The sequence below is a fragment of the Sinocyclocheilus rhinocerous genome, unplaced genomic scaffold, assembly GCF_001515625.1.
Source record: "Sinocyclocheilus rhinocerous isolate Xijiao unplaced genomic scaffold, SAMN03320098_v1.1 scaffold382, whole genome shotgun sequence".
NCBI lineage: Eukaryota > Metazoa > Chordata > Actinopteri > Cypriniformes > Cyprinidae > Sinocyclocheilus > Sinocyclocheilus rhinocerous.
Genome location: NW_015642829.1, coordinates 611,118 through 627,973, shown reverse-complemented (window position 1 = coordinate 627,973; position 16,856 = coordinate 611,118). Strand labels below are relative to the sequence as shown.

The following is a 16,856-nucleotide window of genomic DNA, read 5'->3' as shown; positions in this document are numbered from 1 at the left end:
GCAGATTTTTTTCACTTATTTAAAATGTGATCACAAGAAGACAATAAAATGTACAATCCAGCTACAATCTCTACATGAGAGAGAGGTCAAAGTCTGCGTCTGGATTCAGAAACCATCTGTTAAAATTGCCATGCACTATATAGATACAGCTAGTTTCTGCCTAATTCAATACATACTACACACAAAATAAAAACAAACATTTATTTCTTATCTCTAAATGTTTTTTTATACCCTTTTTTTTTTTCCAATGTATGGATTTTTTAATACATATATATTGTTTGAATTTTTTTCCAGAAAAAAACCCTGAATGAAAAGCTAAACAGTGAGTACATTATTCGGCATCTGGTTGTTTGTGGTTGGAGCCTCATGTAGCCAAACACAGCACCGCATCATCTGTGTGCTCAAGAAAAAGGAAGGAGGGAGGAGGAAGGAAACGTGCAAACAAAAGAGAAGGCGACGTAAGTGCTTAAGGAAGTTCTGGAGGGGAACAAAAATGGTCGAGAGAGTAGAGAAAAAAAAACAAAAAACTTGATGGTTTAGCGCAGTGGTTCCCAACCCTGGTCCTGGAGGCACCCCAACACTGCACATTTTGCATGTCTCCTTTCTCTGACACACCAATTTCAGGTCTTGGAGTCTCTACTAATGAGCTGATGATCTGAATCAGGTGTGTTTGATTAAGGAGACATGCAAAACATGCAGTGTTGAGGTGCCTCCAGGACCAGGGTTGGGAACCACTGGTTTAGATGATCATGGTTAAGTTAGAAGGAAAGCATGGGCAAAGAGAACGCTTCATTCACCACAGTGCTGTGATGGACAGGCATGGGAGCGCACAGATGGACCAACGTACTGACAGATGGCTGGATGGGCAGCAATGACACATCACTCTTCTGTGCAAACTGAGTGAGCGCTCATTCGATTGGATGAAATGGTCAGGTGATGGAAGCCACTCTCATCTCCATGGTGACAGAGCGGAGCGATAGTGTGAATGAGGGATCAGTCTGCATTCTCTGTCCTGATAGAGTGGGGTGATGGTTGGTGGTGAGGGGGAGTGTGGGGATCTGAAGTGGTTCTTTAGTTCTGCATTTGCTCGAAGAACTTGTAGGTGGGGTTCTCATAGCCGTTCTGCTGCATCTTAGTGAGATGACGTTCCTCAGGAGTCACTGCTGCATCCACCTGAGACAGAAAAAATTAGGTTGTCATTAAAAGTGTTTGCTCAGACCTAGACTAAGATTCCCAGCAGTGTTTATTTATATACTATTAATATTTATTATTTTGACCCATTACTTTTATATTTTTAGTTTTTATTTGAATGTTAAAGTTTCATAAATTTTATGTGCTTTTTTTCCATTTTCCATTTAGCTTTTATTTTTTATTTCAGGTTTTGATTTAGTAATTTTAGTATTTAAAAACTAAAAATGTTGCCTAACTGAAATAAAAAAGTTTTCATCTAATAATTATATTTTATTTCAGCTTTATTTCAATACGTGAAACTGATTTTTAATAGTTTTATGCCTTTTTACTGATTAATTTCCATGACATTTTTCCAGACCTTCATGATGGTGGATACACATACGACAAATAAATATATATTTTCTGGCCAAAATATATTTTAAATATATGCTATATACATGTTCTATGAAATACATTTCTGAAATGACATTTCCAATCTTAGAGTAGCCTACATTTAAGCTAAATGCAAATGTGGATGGAGTAACCTACTAGAGTAACCTACTTTATTTTTATATATACAGTAATATTGTAATTTTTTGAAGAAATGTAAACTATGTTGATTTTTATTCACGGTATAGACAACAAATATATATATATTTTTCAAACATGACATGAATGTACTTCCTTGGACTGAAATATATGGAGGTCAAAATATATTTTTTAAATGCTTTAAAAATATATTTATATATTTTAAATGGCCAAAAATATATTGGTAGTGAATATATTTATATATTACATGATATATTCATGTAAATATATTGACATATATTTTATATATATTATTTTGGCTATTAAATATATTTGAAAATGTCGATTATTTTTCCATACGGGTAATGATTTTTAAATCATTTTAAAAAGGCTGCACTTTCTAGTTGAAAGAGTGATTTCTTTCTGATGCAATGTTTTAGAGCCTACAGCAGACATTTCTTTTAATATTTTTAATATAATGTACCAGTAATATTTTTTTGACATTTCCCAGTCTACAAATAAAAAAAAAATGGCGATAGAAATATATAAAACTTCAAATGCAAAAATCTCTTAAGTCCATCTGAGAGCTTTCCGAGACTTTTTCTTTTAAATGAGCATTTTTATCAGACTCCTACGTATTAGTTCAGTACTTTAATGGCAAAGAAAATGTTATTAGTCAGTTACTGAATGCCTTATTTTCAGAAATGTCCAATGATATTTTCATAGGAGCCTGATAAAAAAAGCTGATTTGAAAGAAAAATCTCAGACGGACTTAGAGTCTTCATATGTTTATAACATGTTGTGTCTCACCTCAATAACTCCATGGTGAATGGAAGTGTACTGCTTCTTCCTTAACATAACAAGAGTGATTACGATGACAGTAGCGATGACAACTCCACCCACCATCAGCCCAATGATTGCCCCCTTATTAGAGCCCATGTCTTCTGCAAGGAACATCTGAACACAAACACATTTATTACTTTGTAAAATGTGAAATACGAGATACATATATTGTATTTTATCTCTATATATTTTTAGCAAAATATTTGTGTAAATTGTTGTACCAGTCTCTTGTCACGAACATCATAACCAGCGTTGTGCCTTTCCTCAATGTCCAGACGAACCTTTGGAATCTCTACAAACAACCACACATAGGAACATAATGATTAAATATATGATATTAAACAAAGCAATGGCTGAAAATAGCATGTACACACTTACCGGGTCTCGTAGGCAGACCCTTATCTGGAATTGGACGGACATCTACGGGTTCAACTGAACAAGACACAAAAAGCTGTTCAGACTCTTCTAAATGTAATGTAAATGTAGTATATAGTTGTATATTATTGGTTACTTAATATCTGTTTATGTTTATCATAAAAATGGGCCTTTTAAAAGTTTGCAGTTCAGTTACAGCATTCAGTGTGCAAATGTTTACCGTGGTTGTCAGTGTTGGCCTGGTTGAAGCTTTCGGGGTGGATGAAGCCCAGGCCGTCCTGCTCTGGTGGCAGAGTGTCCAGGGGGGTGGTGCTGTCAGGCAGGTCGGGCATCAGGGCGTCGTTCCCATAGCTCACCCTCATCTTACTCTGGAGAGACGACAACTGTTGGGTGACTTCAGCCTGATCACGCTGAATCAGCAATGCTGGAGAAAGAGAGGACGAGAGTCCTTAATCAGGGCTTTTCAACATTCTTAATAGCAGATTTGAATATAAGATGAAATACATTGTTTCATAATTAATATAATTTCTAAGCATTCACTACCATTCAAAAGTGTCACTAAGTTTTTCTTCTTTTCTTTTTGAAATAAATATTTTAGTTTAGCAAGGAGGCATTAAATTGATCAAAAGTATTAAGCAGCACAACAGTTTTTAACAATAATAATAATGTTTCTTGAGCACATAATCAGCGTATTAAAATGATTTCTGAATGATCATGTGACACTGAAGACTGGTTGCTGAAAAATTAAGCTCTGACATCACAGGAATAAACTAGATTTTACAATGTACTAAAATAGAAAACCTTTTAAATGGTAATCATTTTTTTCCACAATATGTCTGTGTTTACTGTATTTTTGATCAAATAAATGTAGTCTTGGTGAGCATATGAGACTTCTTTCAAAAACATTAAAACATCTTACTGACCACAAACTTTTGAATAGTAGTGCATGTGTGTTGCAGGTAAGAGAGATGAACAGAGATTATTATTATTTTAATTATGTGCATATTTGTTTTTTATTTCTTATTTTTAAAATGACGTTTTAAATTCTCCCAAATCAGTGGAACCCAGTTTAAAAAAAAACACATTCTCCTAAATGATATGTTATATGTGAGTGATTTAGTGCTAAAAGAGCCACCTCACACTCACCGACTTGGTCCTGGATTTCATTAGCCACTTGTGGCACCTTGTAGAGGTACCCCAAGGACTGGTTCATGCGCTCTTCAATCACACGCAGATGGGTCATCACCTACATGCACAAGCGGTCAAAATGAAGTTTGAAGTGTCTACCCATTTTATGTCTGAAGTAGGAAAGAACAGCTTGACAATCTTACAAATGGCCGAATCTGAGATGCCTTCTTAGGATCCACCTCTCGCACATGCTCAAAGTGTTTGAGAGTGTGCTGCCTGTCCTTCTGCTCCGCTCGTATGTACTTCTTCAACAGACTGAGGACCTGCCGAGGCTGTATGGGATGGGACACAGGACAAATCAGGTTTTTCTTGGTTAGCGGTTATCCATAACACAGATATTAGATTAGTAGATGAGAGACACTGTGGCAAACAAATGATACAAATTACTACTGTAAACACATTTGTGCAACTTATTCCATTTTGTTTGTAGTTCAGGACTATGGTTGGGTGTGAATACCCGAGGCTGGTCAGACTGCAGGGCGCTAAGGTAGCTTTCCAGGGCCTGACGGCGACGGTCGTTCAGCAGAGCTTCCACTCGTGCCATGTGGGTTTCTACCAGCTGCTGTCTCTCCCCGGCCGCTTCCTTCTCCAACGCCTCCACCTTCTCCTGGAAGCGCTATAGAAACACGAATAAACACAAAGCCAGCAGCCATTTAATCCTGAAGAATAAAATACCACAAGCCTTTCAATCCCCTTGAAAATCCACCCTCCACTTTAATGGGAACTGTATGCTATACTACTAAATCTGAATGCACTTAAACCGCAACCCTGCTAAGTGCTTTATATAACAGATTCATAAATCGCTACATTATATGAACAATAAATGTTGTTTACTCTTCGCCATTCACTGCTTATGAATCATCAGCCAATATATGCCATTCACAATTATTAAAAGGTTACCTGAATTATGGTCTTCTTATCAGCACGAGGAAGATTCTTCGCCTGTCTCTCTGCCTCCTCCCATTTTCTCATCACCTGAACCAAGATAAGAGAAATGGAAGGACAGAGTTATCAATTGAATTCTGAACACTTATTAACAAAAACCATGGTACTGCCATGTTTTTGGACATGTACAATGGTAATACACATAACGTAACATAACATATAACATAACATAACATAATGATGTAAATACTTAAAAAATGTGTTAATAAATAATTGCTCCTAACTAAATATTCATTTACTATTAATACTATTTTAATACAATTTTTTGAAATACAATCTTTTACTGTTTTTTTAAATAGAATAAAATTACAAAAACTCTGCTTTGAATGTGTATCTTTAATTATACACTGCCAAGCTCCAAATAAATGGTTGATACATTTTCATGAATCACTTCAAACTGTTAGTTTCACTGAACTGATTCAAAACTCAGATTTAGCTATTTATTTGTGTCACTCAAATTGTTCATATATACAGTATGTTTCGTTTTTATGCTTTAAATGTTTTAGTAAAAAACATACAGGTAAAGATTGCTATTTATTACTAAATGTATTACTAAAAATAGTAGTAGTTAAAAACAGATCACACACACACACATTACATATATATATATATATATATATATATATGTATGTAATGATCAAATGTTTTTCAGTGCTATTGCCCAGCCCTACTACCACCACACTGTTTTTGTAAGAGAACTTCACCCCACTGCTGTACCTCCAATATAACTTCAATGTATCACTCTACTCAGGTTCCCACCTCTGACATTTCCTCTCTGTGTTTGGCCTCCAGGCTCTCCTTTGCCTTCTGGAAGCGGGTGTGCTCATTCATGTCTCCTGGAGCTTCCAGGTAACGATCCACAGCATCAGCAGGGCTCGGGGCCATGGTTGGCACTAGAGAAAGTGAGAAGTCTTGTTCGGTGAAAGTCAAAAAACAGATAAATGTGAGCCAGAGAATCTTCCTTACGGCAAAGAGAGCAAAGACTCGTCGGAAAGAACAGCTAGTTCCGGTGCAGGTTAAAACTGGTTAGCAGAGACAGAAACATTTATGTGAGATTGCTTTTGCCAAAGGTGCACTCAGAGAGTTAAAAGCTGCTGGAAAATCATTAAGTATGGTACATCTGTGTGCAGTATATACAGTGACCCCAAAAAGTGTTTGGACACTTAAGACACTTAATAATATATGAATGTCACTGCATTTAGTAGAAAACATTAAATACGTGGCATATGCAAACAAATTACACTAGACTTTGTTGCAAAACTTAATTTATAATAATGTGCATCAATTAATAATGAACAATAAGACCAGGAATTTAAAAGTATTCAAAAAGTAAGCAGTTTTCAGTTTTAATTTCATGAAGACATGCAGACACGCTCCACTAAGAGTAAAATGTCTTAATTTTAAACAGCATATCTACTGTTGTACTATTTTAAACATAACAGATGTCTTTTTGTAAACTGTTTTGTTTGAAAAGTGGGCCTGTGAATTTCTTTCTTTAAAATAAATGCAAGGTGGTTTGATATTTTGTAATGCAGTGACATATGTAAGTGTGGCATAAGTGTCCAAAAGCTTTTTTTGCCGCTGTACGTGTGTGGAGCTTGTGTGTGTATTCTGTAGCAGCTCCTGTGAAGCTGCTGTGACACTTTCTGACAGCGAGCATGCGGGAACAGCCAGACCGGCTGCGAGGAATATGCCCTGTCAGGATGAGGGCTGCTCCGCTGTCACTTTCCCACAGAGTCCAGCATTGTGCTTAACCGAGCGGAAACCCCCCACTGAACCGCTGCCACAGACTGGTCTGACCAGAGGCCAACTATGGCTCCATCACTGGCCCACACACAGAGATAAACACAAATGGAGAGAGAGATTGGGGGAGGTACATTCAGAAATGCAGTGTTCAGGCGGTTAAAAGAAATACACTCACTGGCATGCAGGTGCTCTCAAATAAACAAAAGCACAAACAAACATTCACGCTATCAAATTGGAAAGTATCTATTTGAAACCTCTGGAGGCTGACACTCAAAATACACTGTAACTACCGTATGGAGAGCATTTCCATCTAGTAAAAAAAAAAACAAAAACATATATATATATATATATATATATTTTTTTTTCCCAAGGATGGGAGCATTCTAGAAGTGTATATACACACACACACACACACACACACACATATATATACAGTATATATATATATTTTAAAGATATTTTGTTTTTGCAAGGATGGGAACATTCTAGAAGTTTCTGTAACATTCTGGAATATTCTTGTGCTTTCTGGAGCATTCCAGAACATTGTGGGACTAGTCATAAAAATCATCCAACGTACACTTCTGAAGTTTTGAACGACTCACTTTTGGTAACTCTTTAAGTCAAACTGTTGTTAGCTCAGTAATATGCATATACCATGTAATTTTTATGCATGAGTAATAACAGATTAGCTTTTATAAGTTATCAAAATATTTTTTTAGTTTTGAGCACTGCTAATGATACAAAAATGTAACATGATTTTTGTCTTCAGTATGTCAAACTTCAAAAAGGAACATTAAAAATAAAAGCGAAACAACACTTTTATAAAAATTTGTTTCACAGTTTATTTATATATTATTATAAATAACCATTCTCTTTTGCCTATTTTTGTATAATTCAGTTACACACTGTGTATATATATACAGGTGCATCTCAATAAATTAGAATGTCGTGGAAAAGTTAATTTATTTCAGTAATTCAACTCAAATTGTGAAACTCGTGTATTAAATAAATTCAATGCACACAGACTGAAGTAGTTTAAGTCTTTGGTTCTTTTAATTGTGATGATTTTGGCTCACATTTAACAAAAACCCACCAATTCACTATCTCAACAAATTAGAATACTTCATAAGACCAATAAAAAAAACATTTTTAGTGAATTGTTGGCCTTCTGGAAAGTTGTTCATTTACTGTACATGTAGTCAATACTTGGTAGAGGTTCCTTTTGCTTTAATTACTGCCTCAATTCGGCGTGGCATGGAGGTGATCAGTTTGTGGCACAGCTGAGGTGGTATGGAAGCCCAGGTTTCTTTGACAGTGGCCTTCAGCTCATCTGCATTTTTTGATCTCTTGTTTCTCATAGGCTACACATACATACGCATATATTAATTCCAGCATCAGTGCCCAAACAGCTTCCCATTATCTAACCCTTGTTAAAAATTCAGAACAGTATCAAAACTGTAAAACTAACTAGTCTCACACCACTCAGCCCTACACCCAGTGTTTTAACTTATTTTAAATCCTGATTTTTATATCACAATAATATTATTTCTTTTACCATGGTGCTGTAGACACAGATGGAGAGTTAAAGAGTTAAAGAAAAGTTCCAGTGCTCAGAAAAGACAGCAGGAGGTTAAACTAAAAGAACAAGACGCTCTGCCTATACAGTCACCTCACAGAGACCTGTAATCCATGCGAGCTAAAGCATCCAGCCATCTGCTGAGCTTGTGAGTTTGGCACGAACGAAGTGAAGAAAGTGAGAAAAAGACGATGTGCTGATTAGCGGAGAGATGGACTTCCTCTCAGGAGACATCTGGACTTACACACACTGCTGCTGCAGACAGCCATGCAGTATTCCTCTGATTCAAAGTTATTGCGGTTACCCCCGCAACCCCCAAACACGAAGGGGGTGCATCGGCCCGTCTGCACCACAAAATACCAGCGGGATAGCTTGGCATGGCACGGCCCCGACCGAGGAGGGGCCCAGCATACCGCTGATGGGGAAGAGACACTCAGTGGATTTGTTTAAGTGTTCATTTGTAACGTTTTGCTCAAGTTTTGCCTATCTAAGAAACTACACAATGATGGTTCAAACTTCATGTCTTGAAATGCCACATGATCTCATTAGTATTCATAGTTGTAGTCATAACGGTATGTTAGTGTTTTTAATGTTTGGAAATGTACCACTGAAATGTATAATGTCAACATATGAAATCTCACCTCGCACAACCTCCTCTATAGACTCTGTTGTGGTAGTGGTGGTGGTTGTCATGGCAACGTTGGAGGTCTGCTGACTGGTGTCTTGTTCATCAGTGTCTTCATCGTCATCTTCCTCGTCTTCATCATCTTCACCGTCACCATCTTCATCGTTGTCCCAGACATCCTCTTCCTCGTTGTCGATATCCTCATCATCCTCAGTCACTGCAGGCTCAGGTTTGGTCGGGGCCTGTTCTCTCAGTACGCTGTAATGCAAAAATCTATGAAGATCATGACATATACATTTCTGAGACTACACTGAAAATATGGGATTCAAAATAGAATTTAAACCAGAAAATGAACAGATTTCTAGAAGTGTGGAAAATGTTAAACATGAAAAACGTTAAATATGAATGTGAAATATTTATTTATAGAACATATTGATTACATTTTATTAATATAGAAAATATTTATTTCTTAGTCATTGATCAAACAAGCAAGTTTGTCATGAGAACTTCTTTGTTCAGTTGGTTAGATATTCTTCAATTAAAGCACAAATATCACATATGGCAAAAATAGTAAGATATATTTATATGATTTCTATTTCATTTTATTCGATATATTTATATTATTTATATATTATATTATATTACGGTCATACATTATTTTAAGGTCCAGTTCTCATTATTAACTACGACTTACGGTAGTTGTTATGTTCAGGTATTGGGTAAGATTAAGGATGTAGAATATGGTCATGCAAAATATGTGCTTTATAAGTCCTAATAAACAGCCAATATGCTAGTAATATGCATGCTAATAAGCAACTAATAGTGAGAATTTGTCCCTATCCTATATTATTATATTACTAAAATAATTATAATTATATAAAATTATATAACAAAAAAAGGGCCAAAAATTTATTGCTAATATTTTAATTTTAAAATATATTTACAATAAATCACTTGTATTTCTTCATACATTTTTGGCCACTTTCATATATTGATATATAAATGTGTTTTCTTGCCTCTTCAAGTACATTTGGCAAAACATTTTGGTATTTGAAAGCTGAAACTGAATACATTTTCAATTTGAAAATATGTAGCACTGTTTCCAACCTATATTTAGCATAAATTTTGACCCCCGAAATATATGCTGTATGAGATGCTTTTCATCTTTCCCAAATCAGGCTGGAAAACATAATCAACAGATTTTACACAAACTTGTGGTGTTCATGCAGCTCAAATGCTGCAGTTATTAAAGCAAAGGGGAGACAGAGTAATTTGCAAAAATACTGTTATTTTAAATCTTTTCTTTATTTTGTATGTTTTATAATTTATAAATATCTTGTTAATATACTGTAAATTGTAACAAAAAACGTTGTTTAATAAAAATAAACATTTTCACTAGTCTGGAAAACAGTGTCAGTACTCTTAAAGCTTTGAAGAACTACTTGTGTTTGTGTACCTGCTGTCAGTATACTCGGCCTCTGCGCCGCCCCACCACACATCTGAGTTGGCCTCCTCCTGCTCCTCGCTGTCTAACTCCCTCTGCTCCTCCATAGGGCAGCACACAAACTCGACACCACGGAAACGGTCGATGCCACACGGTAGCAGCATACCGTAGTCATGGAGATTCATGGAACGATCACTGCAGGACTGCAGAGGGGCAGCCACAAAGAACAAGCGAAGGAGAATGAAAGCGAGAGAGGTATGAGTTGCTGAGTCATCATAGCTATAAGTAGAACACTCTCGTGGGTTAGATAGGGATGAATTATACATCCTATTCAATCATAATCTGCCTACACCATTATTTAACATGCAAACAGAATTGATATATTTGGATGTTTCTGGTTAACAAAAACAGAAAAAAAAATTATATTAAACATAGTAAACATAAATTCAAGTCATAGCATAAACATCTGTTCAGAAGCATGTAAGATAGGGATACACTAAACTAGGTGCCAGATCTGGCTTGTTCAAGTACAAATTACAGCTTCCCGTGGCTTTAAAACTTTGTGAATGTGTAAATGTCATGTGGTGTGACCTCTGACCTCTTTGGCTACTGTGTGCCAGTGCAAATGACTCTCGCACATGTCCATTCGCTCCTGGTGCAGGAACTTGCACTTATCTGGAACGAGGAGGGCATCGCTGACAAACTCCCCAACTAATAAAAAACAAAAACAAACATTTGCTCACCAGGTGCTCAGATAGATTTCTGCTGATATGTTCATTGCAGGGTAAAATATCAACAAGCAAATGTTGATACCCTTATTGTGTTTTGATGAATCTCATCTTATCTGATGCAGAAGGCTGATAGGAAATCACACAACAACCACGTTAAAAGCATTAGTTTAATGTTCCACAAATCCAGGTTAATACCCCAGGAGTGGCGGAGCACTCTGATGTAAGCATCACGTTGAAGGATAGCCTTGTAAACACACGTACGTACCCAGGCAGCGGTAGGGGACCACAATGCGCGTGTGACTGCGGCACTGGCGACGACCCATTTTGCACCAGTTCTGGATGCTGACGGGCTGGTTGGCCTCGACTACGTTAGTGATCTGGAGGTCTGGGTATACCTGTGGGAGTCAAGTCAGGGTACAATTACCAGATGCTGCTGAACAGAAAACAGAAAAGCCATTGGCAACCCATTTTACTTTCACAATCTGACCTATTTCCAAGTAAAATAGGCTATATGATGAGAAAAAAAGATCCCTTGATTTTAACCATTGGGAAGTCAGAATTCATACAGAATGTAGAAAATATAAACAATTGTGATGTGCAAAAATGACAATTTGTGGCTTAAATTCAAATCACCTTCCTCCTCCCATCACAGTCGGCGATAATTAATTCCAATTACTCCTCCTTTCTTTTCACGTTTTCTCTCAATACCAAAACCTCAAACCCCTTTATGGCTGATATTTAGTTGCAGAAATTTCTCTTTGCACAATAAGACCAGGGATGTGTAAACACGGTCTATTTAGAGTTCAAATATTTTTGACTAAATTGTCAGTATATATTTTGTAAAATAAACATTTAATTTCAGATATTTGTATGTACTATGCACTCTCATTTGAAAACATACATTACCGTTCAAAGGTCTGGGGTTGGTATACATTTTTTTTTATGTTTATGAAAGAAGTCTCTTATGTTCACCAAGGCTGCATTTATTTGATCAAAAATACAGTTAAAACAGTAACATTGTGAAATATTATTAAAATCTGGAAGAACGGTTTTCAGTTCTTTTAAAATGTAATTTATTCATGTCAGAAATCATTCTAATATGCTGATTTGGTGCACAAGAAACATTTTTTTATTATTATCAATACCGAAAACATTTTTACTGCTTAATGTTTTTGTGAAAACTGAAAATATTTTTCAGGATTTTCTGTTCAAAAGAACAGCGTTTATTTTACATAGAAACCTTTTGTAACATTATAAATGTCTTTACAGTCACTTTTGATCAAGTTAATGCACCATTGCTGAAAAAAGTATTAATTTCTTTTAAAAAATTCTTACTGTCTCCAAACCATTGAATGTTATTGGCATTATATTGGCTATCGGCCACACAGCTATCTAAATAAAATCATCAGCCATTGCAAAACTCAACCACTTAATAGAACTTGACATGCTTATGTAATACTCAGAAGGCCCTTGGCTATTAATTACTGTGATTTCCATTATATAACTATAGAGTTCTGGCATGACACTCTAGATGGCGCAGTCCGATAGGTCTAAACTGCACAGAAATTTGACGGCTGTGTTGGCAGAGGGAAATCCGGGAAGTCGTTTGACGGCTGGTTCGCAGATGATGGTCCTGCAGAGTCAAGGAGAGGAAGCTGTTAAACAGAAGAAAATAACATAAATTAGTAACATTCCATGTTTCCTTTCTCTTTTTTGTCATTTACAGAAGAACATGATATGGGCGACCATGGAGAGGAACTGAGAACTCTGCAGGACGCATTAGCCAATCACAAGCAGGACATCATAAATCTGAAGCTTCAACTCGAGGCAAAGGATGGCCAACTCCATCATCTTCAAAAGGAACTTCAGTATGCACACACCTCAGATGCTTTAAACCCTGAGATTTTAAACCAAAGCCATGTGCCTGATTATTTCCACTACTGCACAGGGTTTTCTTATGAGCAATTTAACAGCTTGTGTCAATTTTTTAACATTCCAACTGATCCAAGTGCACCACAAACACACATTCCTCTCTCATACAAACGTGTCAATAATGAGATCAAACAACTTTCACTGCGTACTCAATTGTTACTGACCTTAATGAAATTAAGACAAAATTTGGACCACAAAGACCTAGCCTTCAGATTTAACATCCGTTTACAGAGTGGTCAAGGAAGATCACGCTGACGTGGTGCACTGTCCTGCACTGCCCTGTACATACAAGTTGAGTGAATTTCATATAAAGTACACAATAAAGAATATCTACTTTAATACTGCTTCATCTCATTCATTTACCTGATGGCTCAAACCACTTCCTAGTGGGTATCTCTCTCCTCCTACAGTTATGTCAACAGGGGGTCTGTTTACCAAGTAGCTGATGGGTGCTCCTGTCTGCCTTTTTAATAAAGCAATTTTCTCCTCTGTACCTGAGAAGGTCCTGAAAAAGAATACCCTATCAATACAAAGCTAGGGGTTTTATATGACAAAACTTTGCTGTACTTGGAAACCTGCCTCTCTAATGTTATGGTTTGTATATTATAGTATTGTTTTATTTTCATTAGGCTATTGATTGAATTGACATTATTGTTTATTATTTCTATTCTCCTTAATGTAGTCTTACCAACATTTTAAAACTGTTCACTGTTAATTTTAACTATTGTATTGTTTTTATTTGTATGTCACTTTGGACAAAAGCGTCTGCCAAATCCCATAACTATAACCATAAACATAATTTTCAATTTACCTGCTTCCTGCATACCGACAGTCGATTGGTCGCCGCATACGGTTTTCATTGGCTTTAGCGACAACTACCGATGATATTGGCACTGCCCTTATTTTGTTACCCGTTGGCTTTTGCCACTGTTGTGGTAGACTCGTGCAGGAGGACTTTGTTTGTGTTGTTGATGATGTATGGCTCAGCTCAGCATCTCTGGCTCTTGCCAGGTCCAAGGCGTAGATTAGACCCACGACGTGTGAGCAGTAGCCTAGCGCTAAAAATATAAGCGGGAGAATGTTATCATTGCAAAGTGGTGAGGCTAATGTCTTGTGTTTATTCCACAAGACTTATGGATAAGCTGTTTGATTTATAATTATTAGATTATTTTCAAATTTCACTTACCCTGCTGTGCATGAACATAGCTGTTCCTCAATTTGTGTGTTTCCCATTTGAATGGTCAGCGTATGAGGCGGCTGCTGCTTGCGCTGGGACCTATAGGCTTTAGCTTCAATTTTGATGAAATTATTCTCTAATCGGTTGCATATTATGTCGTGGATATATCCCTCGAATGCATACTGCAGTCCCTTTTGTCTTGCTTTCTCAGATATTTCACCTGTTCGCCAAAAATGACTAATTATCTCCTTGGGAATGTCTGACACCGGTGCATACATACTGTAATAGACGTGCCAGGCGCGGACGCTTGTCAGGCGTAGCAACAGTAACTAAGGAGGGCGGGGCTTAGCGAAGGGTCAATTGACTTTAATTACTAAAGTAGTCATGATACAATGATGTTTTCCAATCTGTGTAAGCTATTGACAAGTAACACTGACACTGCAGCAAAACTCATTCTCATATTATATCTCTTTTTTCTCTCATTACCTCTTGGCAGTACTGAAGGATGCCCTCTTTGGTGCTGATGCAGCTCTTGGTGCCAGTTGGATCCGGCTCCCACTTGCCACTCTGGATGTTGATATGCATGTTGAGTTTCCCACAAAACATGGCCACCTGGGGCTCCGCCAACAAGCCCACTGAGTCATCCGATGGCACCTGCCAACAGCACAATCAGCGGTAACATGAGGAACCATTATCACATAAGCCTATGATCTTCAGCTGTCTTCATGTGGGGGGCATTTCTAAGCAAATACTGATACATACAATCAACTGTGATTAACTTGATTAGTTAATCAGCATATCATTGAAATAGCCAGATCACATTTTTATTGATTGACTGTCCTAATTACAATATGACTTATGGACAGAGACAGGATGACAATGTAAAGAGGAAAAACAGCAAATGTGATTGGAAGAACATGGATTCAGCAAATAGTTACTGTGATTATGAGCATCTGATAGATGTCGGTAACAGCAGGTTTACCCATCTAATTACTTAGTACTAAATATTACAATGTCCACAAAACATACTCTGTGAAGTCCACTGGGACAGAGGCATCAGTATTGTTTGATTTACTGATACAAGGAAATTACTTTGAATTACACACATACACATTAACAATAACAATATTGCACCAAATATTGTCCTAACTAGCCAAACAGTGAGTCGACTACGTAAACACTTAAAGGGGTCATATGATGTTGCTAAAAAGAACATTATTTTGTGTATTTGGTGTAATGAAATGTGTTTATGCAGTTTAAGGTTAAAAAAACACATTATTTTTCACATACTGTACATTATTGTTTCTCTTCTATGCCCTGCCTTTCCGTGTTAGAACGAGCCGTTTTAGGTAGGCGTGGTTGACTCTTAACTTTTATAAAGAATATCTCTTTGGATTTTAGACTTTAGTCTTTGCAACTTTACAGATCTTCTTTATGCACCAAGAGCTTGTATCACTCCAAAGAGAAAGGAAAATTTGAAATCGCATCATATGACCCCTTTAAATATTGAACAATGTTGGGTTTGTGAGTTCCTAGCATGCACTGTGACGTGAACAAATGATGTGGTGCACTTTGGGATTCTGTTTGAATATAAAGTGCGTTATAAATAAAATCTATTATTATTATTATTGGTGGCTGGTATAGGATTATTATTGTACTGTTTGCAGGCTTTATTTATGCTGTTGTTGCTAGTGTTCAAATCACACAAAAGCTTTTAGGGGGTAAGTAAGTCTTTGAAGCTATCTCAATAAAATATTGAATACTACATAAGTATATACTGTAAGCATATACTGTTATACACTACAGTTCAAAAGTTTGGGGTCCGTAATATTTTTGTATGTTTTTGAAAGAATCCTCTTATATGTGAACCCAGGCTGAATTTACATGATCAAAAATACAGGAAAAACAGTAATACTGTGAAATATTATTACAATTTAAAAGAACTGTTTTCTATTTTAATATATTTTAAAATATAATTTATTTCTGTGATGGCAAAGCTGAATTTCACCAGCCATTACTCCAGTCTTTACACAGCAGACAGTACTTCAGTGTAGCATGATCCATTCTAATATGACGATTTGCTGCTCAAGTAACATTTTGTTTATTAATACTGAAAACAGTTCAAAAGAGCAGCATTTTTCATTTACATTTTTGTAACAATGCAAGTCTTTACTGCCACTTTTGATCAATTTAATGCATCCTCGCTGAATAAAAGTATTCATTCCTTTTTAGAAAAAAATCTTACTAACCCCAAACTTTTGAATGGTAGGCTATACATTTCTCTTCATTTCCCACATGGAAATATGTAACTATGGTAACTAAGGAGGATTTGTTTTAAATACAATCTTATCTCTTGAAGTGGATGGGAAGATATTTAAAAATAAGAAAGGAACAGATAAATAGGTCTAAATGAGAAAGAAGTATATGTCTGGGGTAAAAAGAGTTTTCGGAGGTCCTGAAAATTAGTGGAAGACTAAAGAAAAACATATTTGTAATGAAAATATGAGTCAATTCAGAAACTAAGTCACTGAGAAAGAGTGAGTAAGAGAGAGAGAGAAAGAGACAGAGAGTGAGTG

General features: G+C 36.4%; 1 protein-coding gene and 1 long non-coding RNA gene across 3 annotated transcripts in view; both read right to left on the bottom strand.

The window, feature by feature from the left end:
- Positions 1-682: 682 nt before the first annotated feature.
- LOC107756757 (amyloid beta A4 protein-like) overlaps positions 683-16,856 on the bottom strand; it is a 20,077-nt gene continuing 3,903 nt past the window's right edge. The window contains exons 2-17 of one of the 2 annotated variants that reach the window (XM_016573974.1): positions 14,767-14,934; positions 11,437-11,566; positions 11,039-11,151; positions 10,453-10,643; positions 9,013-9,254; positions 8,616-8,786; positions 5,809-5,942; positions 5,005-5,079; positions 4,562-4,720; positions 4,248-4,376; positions 4,063-4,162; positions 3,137-3,340; positions 2,920-2,973; positions 2,763-2,833; positions 2,509-2,655; positions 683-1,173 (exon numbers count right to left, since the gene is read on the bottom strand). In XM_016573974.1, the coding sequence (XP_016429460.1) occupies positions 1,072-1,173; positions 2,509-2,655; positions 2,763-2,833; positions 2,920-2,973; positions 3,137-3,340; positions 4,063-4,162; positions 4,248-4,376; positions 4,562-4,720; positions 5,005-5,079; positions 5,809-5,942; positions 8,616-8,786; positions 9,013-9,254; positions 10,453-10,643; positions 11,039-11,151; positions 11,437-11,566; positions 14,767-14,934 (2,190 nt within the window). In that variant the 3' untranslated portion in view covers positions 683-1,071. The remainder of the gene's footprint in view (positions 1,174-2,508; positions 2,656-2,762; positions 2,834-2,919; positions 2,974-3,136; positions 3,341-4,062; positions 4,163-4,247; positions 4,377-4,561; positions 4,721-5,004; positions 5,080-5,808; positions 5,943-8,615; positions 8,787-9,012; positions 9,255-10,452; positions 10,644-11,038; positions 11,152-11,436; positions 11,567-14,766; positions 14,935-16,856) is intronic. The other variant, XM_016573975.1, reaches the window with a different exon arrangement.
- LOC107756758 (uncharacterized) lies at positions 12,736-14,635 on the bottom strand. Its single transcript, XR_001641861.1, has 4 exons — positions 14,290-14,635; positions 13,915-14,161; positions 13,467-13,608; positions 12,736-13,382 (listed from the first exon to the last, which is right to left on the bottom strand). It is a non-coding gene; the product is annotated as an uncharacterized LOC107756758 (long non-coding RNA).